This window comes from Marmota marmota, unplaced genomic scaffold, assembly GCF_001458135.2.
Source record: "Marmota marmota marmota unplaced genomic scaffold, marMar, whole genome shotgun sequence".
Taxonomy (NCBI): Eukaryota; Metazoa; Chordata; class Mammalia; order Rodentia; family Sciuridae; genus Marmota; species Marmota marmota.
The window spans coordinates 50331-72284 of record NW_026000206.1 but is presented as its reverse complement, the minus strand read 5'-3'; the positions used below and the strand labels follow the sequence as shown (position 1 = coordinate 72284).

The 21954-nt window shown below is 32.3% G+C and overlaps 1 protein-coding gene across 1 annotated transcript in view; it reads right to left on the bottom strand.

Annotated features, from left to right (window-relative positions):
• Ccdc172 (coiled-coil domain containing 172) overlaps window positions 1-21954 on the bottom strand; it is a 61380-nt gene that overhangs the window by 6029 nt on the left and 33397 nt on the right. The window contains exons 5-6 of the mRNA XM_015498420.1: window positions 10720-10821; window positions 10275-10377 (exon numbers count right to left, since the gene is read on the bottom strand). Of these exons, the coding sequence (XP_015353906.1) occupies window positions 10275-10377; window positions 10720-10821 (205 nt within the window). The remainder of the gene's footprint in view (window positions 1-10274; window positions 10378-10719; window positions 10822-21954) is intronic.

The window sequence follows — 21954 nt, the reverse complement described above, 5'->3', positions numbered from 1 at the left end:
TTGTGGCTCAGCGGTAGAGCGCTCGCCTAGCACGTGTGAGGCGCAGGTTTCAATACTCAGCACCACATAAAAATAAAACAAAGATATTGTGTCCAACTACAACTAAAAAAATAAATTTTTTTAAAAAAATAAATATTATTATGTTCCCTAATGCTAGGCAAATTGATCCTTAAATTCATGTGAAAGAAACACACACACACACTCACACACACACACAAAATTTTTTTTTTGAGGAAAGCTCTTGAATTGTTTTCTTTTAGGGAAAGCAATGCAAAAGAAAAACAAAGAGGGGTGACTAGACCTAACAGATATTAAGCATATTATTAACCTTTGATAATTAATACAGTGCCATACTGGTATATTAATCAAGCAGTGGGATATAAAAGAAAAATAGGTTAAATTACAAAAGACATTTAGTGTATGATGAAGGTGGCACCTCAAATCAATGAAGGAAAAAAGATGAACTCCTAATAAGTTGTGTTAGGACAACTGAATAGTCAGTCATTTGCAGATGAATGTAAGTGTAAATGTACAGACAAGGCTAAAACTGCATATATACCTTATAGCATATATACTCTAAATGGATCAAATAATTAAATATAAAATAATGAAACAACATAAGGACAAAAACCAAAGCACAAGTAAACTGCTTTATATGCTGGATGTGGATAAAGTTTAAAATTATGGTTCAAAAATATAAATGAAATAAAAGAAAAATTTTTTAAACTCAACTGGGTTAGAAAACTTCATAGTAACCAGGCATAGAGGCACATGCCTGCAACCCCAGGTATTTGAGAGAGGCAGAGGCAGGAAGATTAGGACGAAGGCCAAACTCGGCAACATAACAAGACCCTGACTCAAATCAAACAAACAAAAAACTTGCATGGAAAAAATGGCTATAAGTAAAGTCAAAGATAAATAATATTCTGGAAAAAATATTTGCCACATATACCACAATAAAAGGACAAATCTCTAATATGTAAAGATTCTCTATCCAAGGGCGGAATGTGACCAAAACCCTGATACCCTGATAGGAAAATGAGGAAAAGTCATAAACTAGAAGTTCATATGGGGGGAGGTCTGGGTTAGAACCAACAGGAAGGAAGGAAGAAAGCAATAAAGGAAGTGGGGATGGGGAGGAAGGGAGGAAGAAGGAAAGAAAAAGGCTGAAGGAAGGGGAATTTGATGCTCTTCAGTGGATGAATGGATAAAAAAATATGGTATATATACACAATGGAATTTTACTCAGCAATAAAAGAGAATAAAATCATGGCATGTGCAGGTAAATGGATACAGTTGGAGAAGATAATGCTAAGTGAAGTTAGCCAATCCCCCAAAAAACAAATGCCAAATATTTTCTCTGATATTTGAGGCTGATTCATAGTGGGATAGGGAGGGGGAACATGGGAGGAATAGATGAATTCTAGATAGGGAAAAGGGGAGGGAGGGAAAGGAAGGAGGCAGGGGATTAGCAAGAATGGTGGAATTTGATGGGCATCATTATCCAAAGTACATGTATGAAGACATGAATTGGGTGTCAACCTACTTTATATTCAAACAGAGATATGAAAAATTGTGGTATATATGTGTAATAAGAATTGTAATGCAAAAAAACCCCAAAAAACAAGTACATGTATAAAGACATGAATTGGCGTGAACATACTTTATTTACAAATATATGAAAAATTGTGTTCTATATGTGTAATAAGAATTTAACACATTCCGCTGTCATGTATTTAAAAATTAAAAAGAAAATAGTATACAAATGCTCCTTAAAAGTATGAAAAAGTTATCAATTTCATTGGTAATAAAGACTTGTAAATATACTATACAGGGATACCATTTCTTGTCTATCATATTGTCAAAACTTCAAACACTTGGGCTGGGATTGTGGCTCAGCCGTAGAGCACTCTCTTAGGACGGGCGGGACCCGGGTTCAATTCTCAGCACCACATAAAAATAAAGGCATTGTGTTGTGTCCATCTACAAAAAAGATTCATTCTCTCTCTCTCTCCTTACAAAAAAAAAAAAAAAAAAACTTCAAACACTTGACAAAAAAATTCTTCTGGTGAGCCTATGGGGAAATAAATGTGCTCAAACACCACTAGAAAGAATCGAAAATGGTACAACCACCTTCAGTGGTTGTAAGGCAATAAGAATTAGAGTTGTCTGAAATTTTATTTAGTAGTGGGAGTACATACCTACTAATTTAAAAATAACTTTTCATTGAAGAATTTAGGAAATAATTAATGACTACTGAAGATAGATATACAATAGAGGAACAAGAAGGCAGGCACTCTCATTTTGGATTTGAATTGGAGGGGATCAGTATATATTCATGATTTTTAAAATCTCATATTGTGGGCTGAGGTAGAATGGTAGAGTGCTTGCCTAGCACGTGTGAAGCACTGAGTTCAATCCTCAGCACCACATAAAAATAAAATAAAGGTATTGTGTCCATCTACTATAAAAATATATTTTTAAAAAATCTGATATTGTTTGGGCTGGGGATGTGGCTCAAGCGTTAGCGCGCTCGCCTGGCATGCGTGCGGCCCAGGTTTGATCCTCAGCACCACATACAAACAAAGATGTTGTGTCCGCCAATAACTAAAAAGTAAATATTAAAAAAAATTCTCTCTCTCTCTCTCTCTTTAAAAAAAAATCTGATATTGTTAGTTCTGCCCACTTCAAATGCTTAGAAGCAATGACTTCAGGTACCAATGAAGCATATCTAGCACTCTGATTAGTTTCTAAATACCATTCCCACCTCAAATACACCAGGGTTCCTTGAAAAAATACTTCGTTCCAGAAATATCTGATTGAAATAGGAAACTATAGGGTGAGCCTGGAACATCACACTCTACCAAAGAAGGTGAAAATAAACTGATTTTCATGGATATGATAAGTGGATTCAGAAATTTATATTAAAAAGCAAAGGGCTAAGAATAACCAAGTCACTCTTGGTGAAAACAACAACAAAATAACTTATGGGCATGCCCTACCTTATGTCAAGACTCATTATAAAGTAACAGTAATTAAATAGTTATAACTGAGTAGTATGTACCTAATAGTAATTAAGTAATTGAAACACAGTTCTGAACAGAAATAAAATCACTGATCAATGGAATACAAATAAAATAATGGCATTTGCAGGTAAATGGATGCAGTTGGAGAAGATAATTGACTTGACTATACACAGGGGTGCACACTCAAAATAGATCCTTGACTACACACACGTGTGCACACTCAAACATCATGGAAAAATCATTTAGAGACATTTTATAGAAAAGGAAATGCATGGGCCATAAACAGATGAAAAAATGCTATCACTTGGTTCCAGAAATATCTGAGCAATGCATATTAAAACTACAAAATATCATCTTACACTTACAAGATAGGCAAAACTTAAAGTTTGAGAATAAAGTATTATTAAGGAGAATGGAGATGAAAGGGAAATTTTATAATGTGCTAATGTAAGTATAATTTGGTTTAATCACTTTGGAAAATAGCCTGTCATTATCTTGAAGTCCAGTATTCCCATGCCCTATATTCAGTAATTCCAGGAGGCATATGTCCTAGAGAAAGTCTTGCATGTGTGATCCAACATGCATGTACAGTACTTGTGAGAGTAAAAAACTGGAAACACCTCAACTTTCCATTAAAAAGAGAAAAAAATTGTGACATATTCACTCATCTATTTATACTCACAAACATGGCTAAATCTTAGAAACAATGTTGAACCAAGAATAAGTTCTAGGCCATATAATACCATTTTTATACAACTCAAAAACAAACAAAATATATATGTGGGCATGCACATATATCTATGGCAGATGGATTATATATAAACATATAATGTAAATATAAATAAATTATATAATAAAGGAAGAAAATGAACACATTCACAAGAAGATGAAATGTTAATATGAAACATTAATTATATATGGGGTAAGAAAGAACATACAAGATAAAGGAGGAGCCATATCTAATGTAAATTACTGGTAATATTTTAGTTGGTTCACAGGTATTCAGTAGATTATTATATTTATAAAATACATAGAGTTTACATATATTATTTTAAGAATGACTAGGGAAGAAAGACATAATATTTATAAGGATGGATGTGGAAATAATACCCTATATATGTTAAGTTCATTGTGTTATGAATTTTTTAGAATTTAACACTAAATAGAATCCTAAAGGAATGCTTAGTTAAGAAAAACAACAAGTTGTTAATTATGACATTAGATTGTAGACAAGCATAAAAACTCTTATATTAAATATGTTTAAAGAATAGAGTGTAAGGTTTAATGCAGTATGAGCTGGGGAAGTAGCTCAGCAGTAGAGCACTTGTCTAGCATGCTCTTGGCCCTGGGTTTAATTCCCAGTACAGGGCTGGTACAATGTACTAGATGCTATTATTACAAATGTACCTAAGGTCTAATTTAAATATATATTTTTTTCAAATTAAATGGTAGAGATTTTCTTTCCTCTATCCCATCAATACTTTCCCTTCACCTTCTTCAATTCAGATGGACTAAATATTCTGTAACTACATATTCATGTCCATCAGAATTGGGTGGTGACCACTCTTGAATTCAGTTACTTAAAAACAGAAAGAGAGACTTGAAATTAAGGAGGGCATTCAGAAAAAACTATAGTAAGTATTTTTCTATTTGGCATATAATCAAGCTGTAGAATTTAGATCTGTACTTACAGGACTATTGCTAGGTTTAAAAGAGGCTAGATGATAATAGTATGAATATTAATACATTTGCAGCTAGTCAAAGCAAAATAATGATAACAGAAATCATGCTTCAGTGCATAAACTGATTGACGATGTAATGAAGGAAGGAGTTCCCTCATCCCCCTGCATAATAACTAAGAACAGTTTTCATTGGTTACTGTCACCTTTCTCTGAATCATCAAATAATGAACAGGATGAGTTAGCATTGCTAGTTAGTTTAGCAAAATTTATGTTCCATGTGTTTTAATGATTTCCTGAACCACCACAAATTACTTTCAGTTACCTCTCAATGACATAAAAAAAAGCCTTAACTAACAGCACACTCCTTTTAGCTATTGGGCTTGTATACAACTACAATTTAACTAGAAAGGACAAATTTCATCCAAAGTCCTTGTACCCAAATTCAAATGCTGTTAAAATTTAAGTATATTTCATTGTAGTCTTTAGTTTCCATATAATAGTGATTATACAATTTTGCCTTTTGATTTTTTTCTTTTGCTTAATGTTATTATATATTTCCACTACTAAACTGTGTATGCCAATTAATACCATTTAAGATAAATATGTAGGTAGTCCAAGTGGCTACACCAGAGTTTACTTAATTATTCACTTATGGTAGGGAATTTCAGTTGTTCCTATTTTTTTCTACCACAAATGAAGCTACACTGAACATTCTCTGTGCATAAAGCTTCTTCTGTACTCAGGATAGAGCTCACAAGCAGAATTATTGAGTCAAATGGCATAATCATTTTAAAGATAATTAATTTACATACATTAAATTGCATTCCAAATATTTATAATGTATGTTGATAGTAGCAATGTGTCATCTCTATAATACACCTTTGCCAATTTTTGAATACTGCCATTTAATAATTTTTAAATTATTAAAATTATTATGAAAATTATTAAAATTCATATGAAAATTATGTATTATTAAATAATTTCAAAATTTGACAGAAAAAATATTGAGTGGTTTTAATTTGTCTTTCATTGATAAGCAGTATACCTGAATTAGCCTGTCTAATTCAGCTGAGTATTCTCAGTAATTAGCACATTATATGATATAAAGCAGATATTTTAATACCTGCTTCTTAGATAAATGTATGAATGAAAACCATTGATTTTAGTGTTTTCTTATGGACTTTAAATCAGCTGGTTATTTAATAATCTGCTGTCATGATACTATAATTTTTTTCCAGTTTACCATTTCATGTTGATGACATTTTCAACACATGGGATTTTAAATCTTATGTTACTCTTTTCCTTTTCAGTTTCTTTAGTCATACTAGAGGTTTAATAAGTACTCTTCTCTACTTTCCACTAGGTTTTCAATGGTTTGATTTTTTTAAATATGATTTCTCTATATTAATTCATATGAAAATTATGTTGGTGCCATTTGAACACAAAATTACTTTTTCAAAAGCAATAGAGTGGCTTTCTTCCATATATAATTTACTTCTGAAAATGAGTCTGAAAGTTGATTGTGTGAAAACAGAACTATTGATTTTCTAATTATGCTTTCCCTTAGTACAGGCAACCACCACCCAGGCAAGAAACTTCACAGGCAGAGGAATCTGCTGAGAAGGAGTAGAAGAGGGGTCTTGCCAGCATTTCTTTTACTCCAGACTCTGGGTTGCCTGGATTAGGCAATTGTTTTTACCACACAATTTTTGTCATCTTCCCACGTGCACACCAAAAGGAATGTGTTTATAAAAAGAAGCATGAAAATGAAAAACCAAATCAAACCTATATGATGATATGAAAGATAATCATTAATGTAGAAAATTATCATGGTAATGCTGTATATTGCTTGTGTAATATTCAAAATTATTTCAAAACTTAGGGAATGAACAGGCATTTATATCAGAATATAACTTTTAAAAAAATCAATTGAGACTACCATCAAATTTCCCCTGTATTTACTTAGAAGCCTTAGTAACTAGAATATATGCCAAGAACTCACAAAATAGGGGATCTCTATTAGCTTGAAAGCTACCTAATCAATGTTGTAGAGACATATCTGTTAGTGAATAAATTATGAAGTTCTACCAGAAAAAAATGCAGAGTCAACAGAAATATTCAACAAAATATATAGCTAAGAATGATCCTAGAATTTATTAAATGAGGATTTTCATATTTTATAAATGTTTTAAAAAGACAGATAATATGGGTTGGGTACAGATATATAATTACTTGACTAGTATTTTTGATAAATTTTAGAGCTGAGATCTTATTAAACTTGTCCACTTTGAGTTAATTCTTAATGAAAACAGAACAAAATAAATGTGGACAATTTTCTAAATGTAGCCTGGGTAACAATTCCTATTACTCTACCAAATGATGTTTATTCAAAGTAATGTTACAGAAACTCTCCTGTAAGCATTTAAGGATACATTTATAGAAACATGTCTAATTATAAATATTTAGAAACTGTCTTGTATATCCATTCATGGGAGAATGGTTAAATATGGCATCTCCAGACAATGACATTTAAAAATGAAGTTAATTACTACAAACTAATGTGAAAAATGTCTATAACATTTTGCTAAGCAATAAATCAAACAGAGTCCAGTCAGTATGATCCTATGATCCCATTTTTCCTGAACACACATGCATACATGTGCCTATGCATATACATAGAAGCACACAAGCTCTGGTACATACACAGCAAATGTTCAACAATAATAGACTTCATGCATTACAGTAAGGGAGAAAGGAGACTGATTTTTACATCTTGGTACTGTTTGAATTTTTTATTCAATAAAATAGCCTGCTCTCACAATTTAAACGTATGTGGTGTATACACACATACATAAAATAAAAAAATAAATAAATTCATATATAAATATGCATGTTTATCAGTGTATCATATAGAGAGGTTTACAGTGTTTTAATACCACAATATATTTAAGCCTTCTCATAAACCTAAGAACCATCAATGTGACCTCTATGACAACTTAACTGAATGACTTTTTCACTGAAAAGTCAACAGCATTGCTTTAGTACTATCCATAAATGCTTTTGGAGTCTCTCAGTAGCAGATGTAGATTAATTTTTGTGCAGTTTCCATTGCAAATATGCTCTTCACAAAACCACAGCATCTTTTAAGTGTTCAAGAATGAAAATCTCATGCTGTTGACTTTGCAGATTTATTTCTGAAACATTTCCTGTTGTATTAAACAATCACAAATGTTGGATACACAAAATATAAAATCACTCTAGAAAGAAGTTTTATGGGTAAAGAAAATGCTGGAAATGTATAAATTATTTGGTATATTACTATTTGGAGTATATTAAAAAATCACAGTCAAGAACTGTATTTTGGTAACCCTGGTATTGAGCAATAATCAAAAATAATAGTTCCAGGAATTTGATGGGGCCCAGTATATAACATTTTTCTTTCATGCCTCACATCTGCCCAATTAAAAAATAAGGAAGAAAGATGAGAGACTAAAACATCTTATTTACTACTGATAAAGCAGAGCCTGGAGAATGCAGTTTACATCTGCAGACCAGGTTATTGAACTCAGAATTAGACTAATGACTCACAACATTATAGGCAGAACTGGACTCCACAAGCCTTCACTGTAAAACCACTCTAAAACCTAGTGAGTGGGTAGACAAGCAGTGGAAGACAATTGTCTGAGGCAGGCCCACCTCCAAAATGACAGGAAAAGGAAAAGACTGGGCTCTACATCACCCAGTTTATCTTTATAAACTATGCCTAAATTATAATTAAACTTTTATAGGTAAGTATGTATATATAGGGAATAACATAGTGCAGTAGCCCCCCCCCCATCTGTGGGGAAACTATATCTTTTCTACACATACATAACTATACATAAACCTGATAAAGTTTAATTTATAAGCTAGTTACAGTATGAGATTAACAATAATAACAAATAATGAAATAAAATAATTATAACAATGTGTTCTAATAAAAATTATGTGAATGTGGTCTCTTCTTCTTGAAAGAATCAAGACAAATGTGTTTTTATACCACAGTTTACCATCATAACTTCAGAAACTGAGGAAAGAAAAATTATGGATGAGGAGTAAACTGAGGAAATAATAAGCTCAAGAGATGAACCGATATTAAAGTGTTCTTTTGTAATTGCTTTCTTACTGGTTAAAGTTCAATAAAAGTAGAAGTTTAATTATAATAACCTTAAATAAAATTGTTTCTCAATTAGGGATATTTTTTAACCTTCAAGACAAGTGTTATTGCACTAATTATCAGATTGATGGTCCTTTCTCTAAAATATTATATTCAGTGCTTGCTTTTACTCTTCATATATAACTCAAACATAACCCTGAATTATCACACTTGAGAAAATTTTTACAAAACATAGGAAAACTAAGTACAGAGATCAAGGAATTTAAAGTGGGAACTGATAAATATTGGCAACTCATTAATAACTGCTAAAATACAATGAATGAACTAGGTATATGCACTGATGTTCCCTTCTATTTCTGTTTCCTCTGTCACCATTTTTTTTTTAAAGGAAAAAGCATTCTCTAACAGACTTGCGTGTTTAATTTTAACTCAGGGAAAACTTCATGACTGAGTGATAAAACCACAAAACTGGAGTGCATATTGGAAGCTCTCACACTACTAAGTATGATGATACCAATGGGTACTACCATTTTTAAAAGTATAAAGAAATCAATGAGCAGACTGTCATTACAGAAATTCATTCTGTATCATATATATCACCCAAGAGGTTGATATTTTATGCTTATAAAACTTAACATAAAATTAAATTGCAAATATTTTCTCACAATCTACTAAAATTATGGCCGAAGGCAAAACATTGCTAATATGAAGCATTTGTTCAGCTCTAGTGGACATATTTCCTCTATGATTTATGTGAAAAAAGGCTTCATTTGCTTCTTCATAGATTCAGTAATGAGGTTTCATTTCTTATTTAAGGCTAGAAAGTACAGGAATTTTAAAACTTAGAAGTCAGCAAATATAACCCTGAATTATCAATAAAAAAATACTCAAATAAGAAACTGGAGATCTTTTCCCCTTATGTTTATGACTATGTAATTCAGACTATCAGCTATTATTCAATTATTCAAATACATTAAAAGCACTTATATATTATACACAAAAAACAGTTTTCATTCTTTGGGAACCAAATTAGAGTAACAAATTTCAGGTAAAAGAGGAGATTCTCTGATTCTCTACCCTCTGGAACCTAGAAAGATTAAATATAATTTCAGTGTTTCCCCTAGAAATAGGAATAACAAAAAGGAGAGTTGTCTTATCTTTGGGGATATGAATAACAGTCTACACGATGGAAGTAAGCAAAAAACTGATGTCACTGTTATCAACCCAATGCATATGGACTTTCCAAACAGTGAAGTGTGTGCTTTCCAGCAAGTTTTAAAACACACAAATAAGGAAATAATGTCTTTATCTTTTAACTTTGTAAAAAAAAATCACTAAACTTTTTGCTAAACTCTATTTAACTATTTAAATTACCAGATTTTATACCAAAATATAATAGACAATTCTCACCTTAAGCATTCAGCATCATTTTGAGGCTTTTCTTTGATTTTTAGCTTTTCTGCCTCTAGGTTTTTGGTAGTACAAATGGCTTCATTCTCTTCATCTTCAAGAACTAAACAATTAAGAAATTTTTTACAATCTTTTAAAAATTAAACGTAAAGGTTATCTTTATTCACTTTTATGAAATAGTCTAACTGTGCTACATAAAAAATGTACATACTAATGTTTTTATTTCTACTTTAATATAGCAATTAAAGGCACAAAAAAGACCTTTACAAAATTCATGATATTAAATAACACCAGTTCTAATCCTGATTGATTCAATGTTGTTTCTATTTATTTTTTATACCAATACTAGCATTATATACCATTGCATTTTGAAAAAATAATATAATCCAATTATGTGCATATAACTATTCTGTCAGCAAAACAGACTAACTCATGAAAGTAATACCTTTATGTTTTCTCTGGAGAATAAGCAATTCTTGTATCAGTTCACTCTTTTGTTTTTGAAGTTCATTCAACTGGCCACTATCTTGTTCCATTGTCTTCATTTCTAGAAACAAATACAATAATATCCCAAAATACACAGAAATAAATTTAATCAAGCAGGTAAAAGATTTGTGCACTGAAAGCTATAAAACATTTATGAAAGAAACTGAAGAAGGACAGAAATTGAAGAAGACATAACTAAACAGATATACCATGTTCATAAATCAGGATTAATACTCTTAAAATGTTCACAATACCCAAAGCAACATACAGATTCGATGCAACCCCCATCAAAATCCCAATGGTATTCTTCACAGAAATATAAACCCCACATCACTAAATGTCTACAAACAAATCGGCAAACATAACCCATATTTGAAGTATTTAGGCTTAGCCTTTTAAATGTAAGCATTATTGACTTTTTCTCATATATGAATAATTTAAGTACAATTTAATCAATTTTAAGCCCATTTGGCTATCCCTTACTACCTATGAACTGTCTTTAATAAACTAACCAGCACTAATTTATCACCAACTGGACACAAAAGGATAAATTAGATGGTGGTTAGGCTATCAAAAAAGAATATGAAACATTAATATCACTAAGTATAAATAAACTTCCTCATAAGATGATAAGAAAACTATCTTTCATAACTACATTATGTTTAAAATAATATTTAATAATACTACATGACTACCAGCTTTTCTCTTTTGTTCTTTTTAGATATACATGACAGTAGAATGTATTTTGACATATTATACATCCATGGAGTATAACTTATTCTACTTAAGATCCCATTCTTGTTGTTGTACATGATGTGGAGTTACATTGGTTGTGTATTCATATATGAGTGTAGGGAAGTTATGTTTGATACATTCTACTGCCTTTCTTATTCTCATCCTTCCTCCCTTCTCTTCATTTCCCTTTGACTAATCCAATGAACTTCTATTCTTCCATCCCCAACCTTCCTTACTATAAACCTTTTCAATGTTATTAATATTATTTCTTTTACCTAAAATCCCCTGCCTCCCTTTATTCTCACTACAAACTCCAATTCGTCCTTTAAAACTCATCTAATCTTTCAAACATTTTAACTTTTCTGCCATGACTTCTGGGACTCCAGTTACACATACATTAGGCTGCTTAATTTTATCCCACAGGTGTCTGGGGAGCTTTTTAGGTTTTTGAAGTCTTATTTCTCAGTGTGTTTCTGCATCCTCTGATCTTCTGTTAATCCCTTCTAAGCAACTGTTACTATCAGCTATTGTATTTTCTAACCCCTATAGCTCCTTTGATTATTTTTGCAAAACAATTTTTTATTGAGATAATTCACACACCATATAATTAACCCTTTAAAGGGTATAATTTAGCAGGATTTAATATAGTCACATATTTCTGCATCTATAACTTCAGTTTGGAATTTTTTATCATTCCGTTCCTGTTAGCTATCACTGCCAATTTCACCAGCTTCCTCAGCTCTAGGTAACTATAATTTACTTTCTACAAATATGGATTTGCAAATTCTGAACATTTCACAAAAATGGAATCATACAATACATGGCCTTTTGTGTTTGGCCTCTTTCACCTAGCACTATTACAATGATTTCAAGGACCATCAATATTGTAGCATGTATCAACGTTTTCATTTTTTTTATGCTTCAATGAAACTCCATTGTATAGATATACCATATTTTATTTTTGTACTGATCAATAGATAGACTTTTAGGTTGTTTACACTATTATGAATAATGCCACATTCACACGTGGACTTTTGTTTTAAATCCTCTTAAATGGTGTAGGAGTAGATTTACTAAGTCACATGGTAACTCTAGGTTTAATGTTTTGAGAAACAGCTAAACCTTTTTCAAAAGCAGTTGCATAATTTGGCATTCCTACCAGAAAAACTTGAAGTTTCCAATTTCTTTGTGTCCTCACAAACTCTATTATTATCCAAATGTATTAAAGCCACTCTAGAGGTATTTCATTGTGTCCTGATTTGCATTTCCCCAATGGCTATGATGTCGAACATTTTTTAATGTGGCCTTTTCTCTCTTTTGGATAATGACTTCTAAGTCCTTTGTTAATTTTTAAATTGGGTTGTCTTTATTGTTGAGTTGTAAGAGTTTTTATATTCCGAGTCCCTTATCAAATACTTCCTTGATAATATTCTTCAAAGCACAAGCATTTTTAATTTTGATGAAATCAAATTTATCTACTTTTATTGCTTGTTCATATCTAAAAACAAAAATTCCCACTAAACTTTATTTCAAATGACTTTTCATAGTACTCAACAACACAACAAGTTTTCTCATTATTACTAATATTGTTTCTTCTACCTAAAATCTCCTACCTCCTTTTATTCCTACAACTAACTCCAATCCATCCTCTAAAATTCATTTCCTAATGAATGAAGATCTACAAGGGTATTTTTGTATTTTGATTTTTTTTTTCAGTCCTTAGCACTGAAAAAACTTTTATATTTCTAGCTCTGACATAATTTAGGTCTTTTTGATCCATTTTGAGTTAATTTGTGTGTATGTCATGAGGTAGATATTCATATGCATTTTAGAATGTGAACAGTTAAGTTATTCCATTACTATTATTTTAAAAGACTATTTGAATTACCTTGTTATCCTTGTCAGAACAAATTGACTTGCATTTCCAAATGAATTTTAGCGTCATTTGGTCAATTTTTAGCTAACGTCTAGCTGGGATTTTGATGAGAGTAACACTACATCTCTATACCACTTTTGGGAGTATTGCCATCAAACAATATTGTGTGACAATCCACAAGCACAGGATTTCATTTTATCTGTTTGCTTGGTTCTTTAATTTTCTTAACAATGTTTTTATAGTTTCTTGTGTTTTTGTAAAACTCATTCCTATTTTTTGATGCTCTTATGAATAAAATTTTCTTAAATCCACTTATAAATTATTTGCTAACATATAGAAATGATTATTTTATATGTTGACCTTAAATCATGCAACTTTTCTGAACTTATAAGCTCTATTAGTTTTTCTTCAATTCCTTAGGATTTTATATGTACAAGATTGTGTGTCTTTAAATAGATATTTTTAATTCTTCTTTTCAAATCTGGATGCCTTTTGTTTCTTTTCTTGCTGAATTACCCTAAAAATACAGTATTGATTAGAAGTAGTTAAGACTGGGTATCCTTTTCTTATTCCTAATTTTAGATGGGAAACTTCCATTCTTTCACCATTAAGAATGATATTTGTGAGGCTGGGGTTGTGGCTCCCGGTAGAGCGCTCACCAAGCACATACTGGGTTCCACCCTCAACACCACATAAAAATAAATAAAATAAAGGTAATGTGTCCAACTACAACTACATACATACATACATATATGTATGTATGTATGTAGTTGTAGTTGGACACANTATATATATATATATATATAAATGACATTTGCTATGTTTTTTCATAGATGTTCTTTATTAGGTTGAAGAAAATCCCTTCTATCCAGTTGAGTGTTTTCATCATTAAAGGATATTGGATATATTGGATATATCACATGCTTTTTCTTTGTCTGGCTATTTATAATATCTTCTATTTAATTCCTAATTATAATCATGTCCTTGAAAATACAATATTTGCTCGAGCAGTTTTAAACTCTTTGTCTTCTAACTGCTGTCATATCTGAGTAAATTTCTATTGACTCGATTTCCTCCTTCCTCTAAGTTCTGATTTGTTGCTTCTTCACATATCTAGAAATTTTTGACTGTATGCCACACATCGTGTTTACAATTTTATTGAATTTTTGAGTTTTTCTGTCTTTCTTTAGAGCATTTTTATGTTTGTTAGAGCAGTTAAGTTGTTTATGAATGAGGTTCACACTTGTTTATAAACAACACTTTTATAGGGTGGGTCTATAAGAGCATTTAATCTAGGTAAATTTAATACTATTATTAAGACAGGGCTCTTCTGTTTAATGAGCTATTTCTATTATATAAGATGGAACATAAATATTTTATCATTTCATGAAGTGAGCTTTTAGAATTATTCACTTTATCACTCTATGGTAGTTTTCCTTGACTAAGCCTAGTGGGATTTCCCCAATGTATGCACAAATTAATGTATAGCCAAAGACTCAAGGGGACCCTATACAATAGATTCTATACAAATTTCTGGAGCTTTTACTTCGTAGACCTGCCCTCTCAAGTACATTGACTTGAACAGAACTAGCTGATTTGACCTCCCTGACCTCCAGTCTTTGTGTCTTCAACTCCCATAAGATCACTTTTCATGGCTTAAATTCCTCCTCTCAGTACTACTGTACAAAAACCAATTCTAGGTAGAAGTTGGAATAATCGTAGGCTGTACCTCATTTGTTTTTTCTCTCTCTCAAGGATCAAAATCCTACATTGTTAATATCTGAATGTTAATAATATTCAGATATTAATATCTAAAATAGTTTTCCATACTATTTTAGTTTTCTAGCTGTTTATGGTAAAAGAGAAAATTCCATAAAACTACTCCTTCATGATCATAGGTGGAAACCATCTACATATTTAAATTATCCTCTTACTTATCTCTCTTCTGCATTAGACCATAATCTTCTTGAAAACAAGAATTATCCCTCATTTATCTTTAAATTCCACTTCTTGCAAAATGCCCTGCATAGTATATAGAGAGCACATATATCATGAAATATATTGAACTGAATTAAAATAAATCAGATAATTATCTTTAAATCTCTTTGATTATTCATACTTTGTCTATTAATGCAAGTAATGTTAAAGTAGACAGTTCTATGAAAAGAAAATAAGACTCACATTTGTTCTTTTGATCTTTCAATAAATGAAAATATAAAAACATATATATAACACATGCTAATAATTAAGAGACATGATTGAAGATACCATTAACACAATCTTGAGAGTAGAGAAGTTTCATTTTTCATTGTTAGTTGATTATCAGACATTCTATGATAAAATATCTTTGTAAAACTCAGGCAACAATGATGAAGAAACTCTGAATTTAAATATTCCTGAAACAGAGGATATATTATTTTTAAAGTCCTTATTCCCTAGACTAAATAGTCTGAGGATTGATTCTTTAAAGAAAAAATAAAACAAATGTGTTATTTCCTAACGAAGCTTATAGAACTGAAAGAATAAACACTTTGTGGTGATAACTAGCCCCCCCCATTTTTTCACTGCCTTATTCTTATTTTTTATTATTATTATTATTATTATTATTATTTACAGCTTTATTGAGGTATAATTGATGTGATAACTTTTAGTTTCTTCCACTGCTTAAAACTTAAATGTTTTAATCAATAGGTAGGTCCTATAGGCATGAACGTTAAAGCAAACTAAAAAAATCAAAATTCATTCCCATTTTTTAATGTGAATTGTCTTTCTCATATGTACATTGACAACAATTAATTGACATTACCAAGCAAAGAAAAAGGGAAATACACATCTTATCTCACATTCAAGAAAAACTGATTTAACAACTAGGAGAAATAAGTAAGAGGAACATTTTGAGAAAAATGTTATTACAATCATGTCATTAATTTGAAGTCAAAAGTGATGAACCCTTTCATATATGAATTACCAGATGTAAAAAATGAATAAATGTTTAATCATCTCACAAGTATATATTGAATACCAATTCTTCTATTTTCTAATTGCTCAGGCCAATAACTTTGGATCATTCTTAACACCTCTATCTCACACCCTATATGTAGTTCATCATGAAATCCTGCTCATTTCTCTTCAAAATATATCCAGAATCTGATACCTGTTGCCTATACTCCTATTGCTATACTCCTTACCCAAGCTAACATGATCTCTCATCTGGATTATTGTCATTTTCACCTAGGTTTCCCTGTATCTGCTTCTACCTCCTATGTGTTCTCAATACCTGTTAGAGTAACTTGTTAAAATGTGAGACCTTTCATTCCTTTGCTTAAACCCTCCAATTGCTTCTAACCTCACACTAGCAAATGATAAAGACATTAGAATAGTCCACAAGGTTTTAAGTGATTCTTGTCACCTTTCTGATCTCATGACCCCTCCTTTACTCTGAAGACTTTAGGCTTTTCTCTTTTACCCCAAAACAGATTAGGTATAACCTAGTTTTAGGGGCTTGGCATTAGTTGTCCCCTATCTGTGAAGTGCTATTTCCTTGGGTATTCATTTGGCTCCTTTCTTTATCTCTTTCAGGTTTTATTAAAAATTCACCTGACCACTAGTGCCCTCCCTGGGCATCTACAGCTGTACTACACATCCACTCCAACACCACCCCTAATCTATCCATCCATCTTCCTTCATTTTTCTCCTTGCCCTCATTCATTCTTACTTTCTTCCTTTCCTTCCTTCCTTTCTTCCTGTCTCTACTACATTAATGTAGGCTCCATGATGGCAGAGATTTTTTTTCTCTATTTTTTGGTCACTGCAGAACACTGATGCTAGAACAGTGCCACAAACATAAAAAGCATGTAATAAATGCTGAACAAATGAGTGTATTAAGCCAATTTTCAGAAATACAATTATAAGCCAAACATATTTCTTACTCCTGTGGCAACAAACACTTTGGTGGGGGAGATAAACATGCATATAATAAGCATACAAATATGTAATTACACTGCTCTGAAGAAAAAGAGACCTATGAGAGGATATATTCAGAGGAACTGACACAACATATGGGACTGGAATGGGGAATGGCAGAGAATTTCCTGAGGAAGTAACATTTAATATGAGATCAGAAGAATGACCCAGTTAACTACATAAAAGATAAGGAAAGACTTCCAAATAGAGCATATTCAAAGGTCCTGAGGCAGGAAGAAGCATAGAATGATCTGAGAAACAAGAGGTTAGTGTACACAAAGACTGCTAGTTTAGGCTGGAAGGTGGAAAGAGACAGAAATGTATAGGCATGGCAAAACGTGTTGAGGAATTTGATTCATTATGTTTATCATGATGCTTTTAAATGGTGTCTTAAGAGGCTCAATACAATAGTATACTACTAACAATATATTTTAAAATATATGAATGGTAATATTTTGACAACCTTAATGTATGAGTACAGACTCCAACTTGAGTTAAAAAACAGTGAATCAAGGAAGAAGTGTGGCTGTAGGGGAAAAAACAACAAATCTTAAGTAAGTATAAAATATAAAACAGCTCTGAAGAGTTAAAAATGGAGATTTAATATCCAGTGTATCTAGCTGACTAATCACAGTTAAGGGTTAAAGGCTCAGTGGAAAGGTCAGAGGAGGAAGCCAAGGGAAGAAGGAAGAAAGGAAGAATTCAAGTGTCAGGAAATAACAGATGTGGTGGCACAAATTAGGAGGGAGAACGGAAGAGCAAACACTGACAGGAAAGAAGACAAATGGAGACTCAAATGACCAGGGAAGAAAAGGCTCTAATATCTGCTCAAAGCTGAACAATTCCTTTTGCTACCTCTACTACCAAAAAGAAAAGACATGAGAAATGGTTTCACAGGTGAATTACTTCCAACTTTGAAGGAAATGATGCTCCTAGTATTCACATTCCTTCTGTGAAGTCAATATATCATGTACACCAAGAAAGATTAATCCCTATTAAAAACACTGATGAAAGAATCTTAAAACAATATTGAATAGAATTCAGTGGTCTCCTAGAAGACTAATAAATAAATAATTTTATTTATTCATAAAATTCACTATATTAATAAAGTAAGAAAAGCATTTCATTACTCATAATGGTGAAGTTGGGGGAAAGAAAGAGGAGTGAAGAATGAAGGAGAGGGAGAATGAGAGGAAGAAGAGAGATCTTCAGTCTGACATAATAATTAATAACAAAACTCTGGACACATTTCTATAAAAGTCAGGAATAAAGAAAGGTATCTAATATCATTACTAGTATTTAACAGTATCCTAAAGGTATCAATGAAATTAGATTTTAAAATTTAAAAGGCATTGGAAAACAAAGCTATCATTAGCTGAAACTTACATAATAACACATAAAGAATTCAGTGAAATCAAGTCCAAACAATAAAAGAATTTGCTAACACAGCTTGTTAGAAATTTAGAATATGGAACCCAGAACAGCTAAAGCAATCCTTAGCAGTAAGAGTGAAGCAGATGGCATCACTATACCAGACCTTAAACTATACTACAGAGGAACAGCAACAAAAACAGCATGGTATTGGCAACAAAACAGACTGATAGACCAATGGTACAGAATAGAGGACACAGAGAATGACCCACAAAACTACAATTATCTTATATTAGACAAAGGTGCCAAGAACATGCATTGGAGAAAAGATAGCCTCTTCAACAAATGGTGCTGGGAAAACTGGAAATCCGTATGCCACAAAATGAAATTGAACCCCTATCTCTCATCATGCACAAAATTCAACTCAAAATGGATCAAGGACTTAGGAACACAACCAGAGACCCTGTGTCTAATAGAAGAAAAAATAGGCCCTAATCTCCATCATGTGAAATTAGGCCCCAACTTCCTTAATAAAACTCCTGTGGCACAAGAATTAAAATCAAGAATCAATAAATGGGATGGATTCAAACTAAAAAGCTTCTTCTCAGCAAAAGAAACAATATGTGAGGTGAATAGGGAGTCTACATCTTGGGGGCAAATCTTTACCCCTCACACATCAGATAGAGCACTAATCAGTAGGGTATATAAAGAACTCAAAAAGCTAAGCACCAAAAAAAACAAATAAACCAAACAACAAATGGGCCAAGGACCTGAAGAGACACTTCTCAGAAGATGATGTATAATCCATCAACAATTACATGAAAAAATGTTCATCATCACAAGCAATTAGAGAAATGCAAATTAAAACCACTCTAAGATTTCATCTCACTCCAGTCAGAATGGCAGCTATTATCCATACAAACAACAATGAGTGTTGGTGAGGATGTGGAGGAAAAGGTACACTCATGCACTGCTGGTGGGACTGCAAATTGGTGCAGCCAATATGGAAAGCAGTATGGAGATTTCTTGGAAAACTGGGAATGGAACCACCATTTGACCCAGCTGTCCCTCTCCTCAGTTTATACCCAAAGGACTTAAAAATGACATACTACAGGGACACAGCCACATCAATGTTTATAGCATCATGATTCACAATAGCTAAACTGTGATTCCTAGATGCCCTTCAATAGATAAATGGATTAAAAAAATGTGGCATATATACACATTGAAATATTACTCAGCAATAAAAGAGAATAAAATCATGGCATTTGCAAGTAAATGAATGGAGTTAGAGAAGATAAGGCTAAGTGAAAGAAACCAAATGCCAAATGTTTTCTTTGATATAAGGAGGCAGATTCATAGTGGGATAGAGAGCAGGAGTATGGGAGGAATAGATGAACTCTAGATAGGGCAGAAGGGTTGGAGGGGAAAGGAGGGGGCATGGGGTAATTAATGACGGTGGAATGTGATGATCATTACTATCCAAAGTACATGTATGAAGACACAAATTGGTGTGAATATACAATGTATACAACCAGAGATATGAAAAATTGTGCTCTATATATGTAATAAGAATTGTAATGCATTCTGCTGTCATATATAAATAAGACAAATTTACATTTAAAAAAGAAAATTAGAATTATGGAAAAAAGTATTTACCTATAAATAAACAACAACCAATAAGAAAATATAATGGAGGAAGAGATTATACTTATAATATTTAGTGATACCTAAAGAAATAGCAACAAGAAAAATAGAAAACTTCATTGAAACACATATTTTGTTTGGGGGTAGGAAGATTCAGAATTAGGAACATATCAACTTTCTCTCTGTTTATTAAAAATTTAAATGCAATTTTAATGAAAATAAAAGATCTTTTTTAACTTGACATATAACACTAACTTTTATCTAAGAAAATAAACACAGGAGAATCAATAATGTAAAACAGTAAGAGTAATACCCAATCAAATGATGACACTAGAATAATTAAGAACAGCTAGGCACAGTGGTGCATGCCTGTAATCCCAGTAGCTCCAGAGGCTGAGGCAGGAGGATTGCAAGATCAAAGCCAGCCTCAACCAAAGTGAGGCGCTAAGCAACTCATGAGACCCTGTCTCCAAATAAAATATAAAATAGGGCTGGGAATGTTGCTCAGTGGTTGAGTGCTCCCAAATTCAATCCCTGGTGCTCCCCAAAAAGAATATTTTTTTAAATTTTTTTTTAATATTTATTTTCCAGTTTTCAGCAGACACAACATCTTTGTTTGTATGTGGTGCTGAGGATCGAACCCGGGCCGCACGCATGCCAGGTGAGCGTGCTACCGCTTCAGCCACATCCCCAGCCCCCAAAAAGAATATTTAAGAACAAAATAGAGGGGCTGGGGTTATAACTCAGCGGCAGAGCACTTGCCTCACACATATGAAGGCACTGGGTTCAATCCTCAGAACCACATAAAAATAAATAAAATAAAGATATTGTGTCAATATTTTAAAAAACATTTAAAAAAAGAACAAAATAGAGAAGACAGAGTACAGAAAGGTGTATATATACACATACATATGTAATATGAATTTAATATATGACAAACACAGAATTTAAAATTGGTTGGAAACAGATGAATTATGAAATAGTGTTTAAACAACTAACTAGATAGTCACTTGGAAAAGAATAAAGAGGGTTCCCTAAACTCTTTTTTTATTGGTTGTTCAAAACATTACATAACTCATGACATATCATCTTTCATACATTTGATTTAAGTGGGTTATGAACTCCCATTTTTACCCCAAATACAAGTTGCAGAATCACATCGGTTACACATCCACATTTTTCCATAATGCCATATTAGTGACTGTTGTATTCTGCTACCTTTCCTATTCCCTACTATCCCCCCTCCCCTTCCCTCCCATCTTCCCTCTCTACCCCATCAGCTATTGTTCAATTCTCTCCCTTGTTTTTTTTTCCCCCTTTCCCCTCACCATCTCTTATATGTAATTATGTGTAACAATGAGGGTCTCCTTCCATTTCCATACAGTTTCCCTTCTCTCTCCCTTTCCCTCCCACCACTCATCTCTGTATAATGTTAGTCTTTTCCTCATGCTCTTCTTCCCTGCTCTGTTCTTAGTTGCTCTCCTTATATCAAAGAAGACATTTGGCATTTGTTTTTTAAGGATTGGCTAGCTTCACTTAGCATAATCTGCTCTAATGCCATCCATTTCCCTGCAAATTCCATGATTTTGTCGTTTTTTAGTG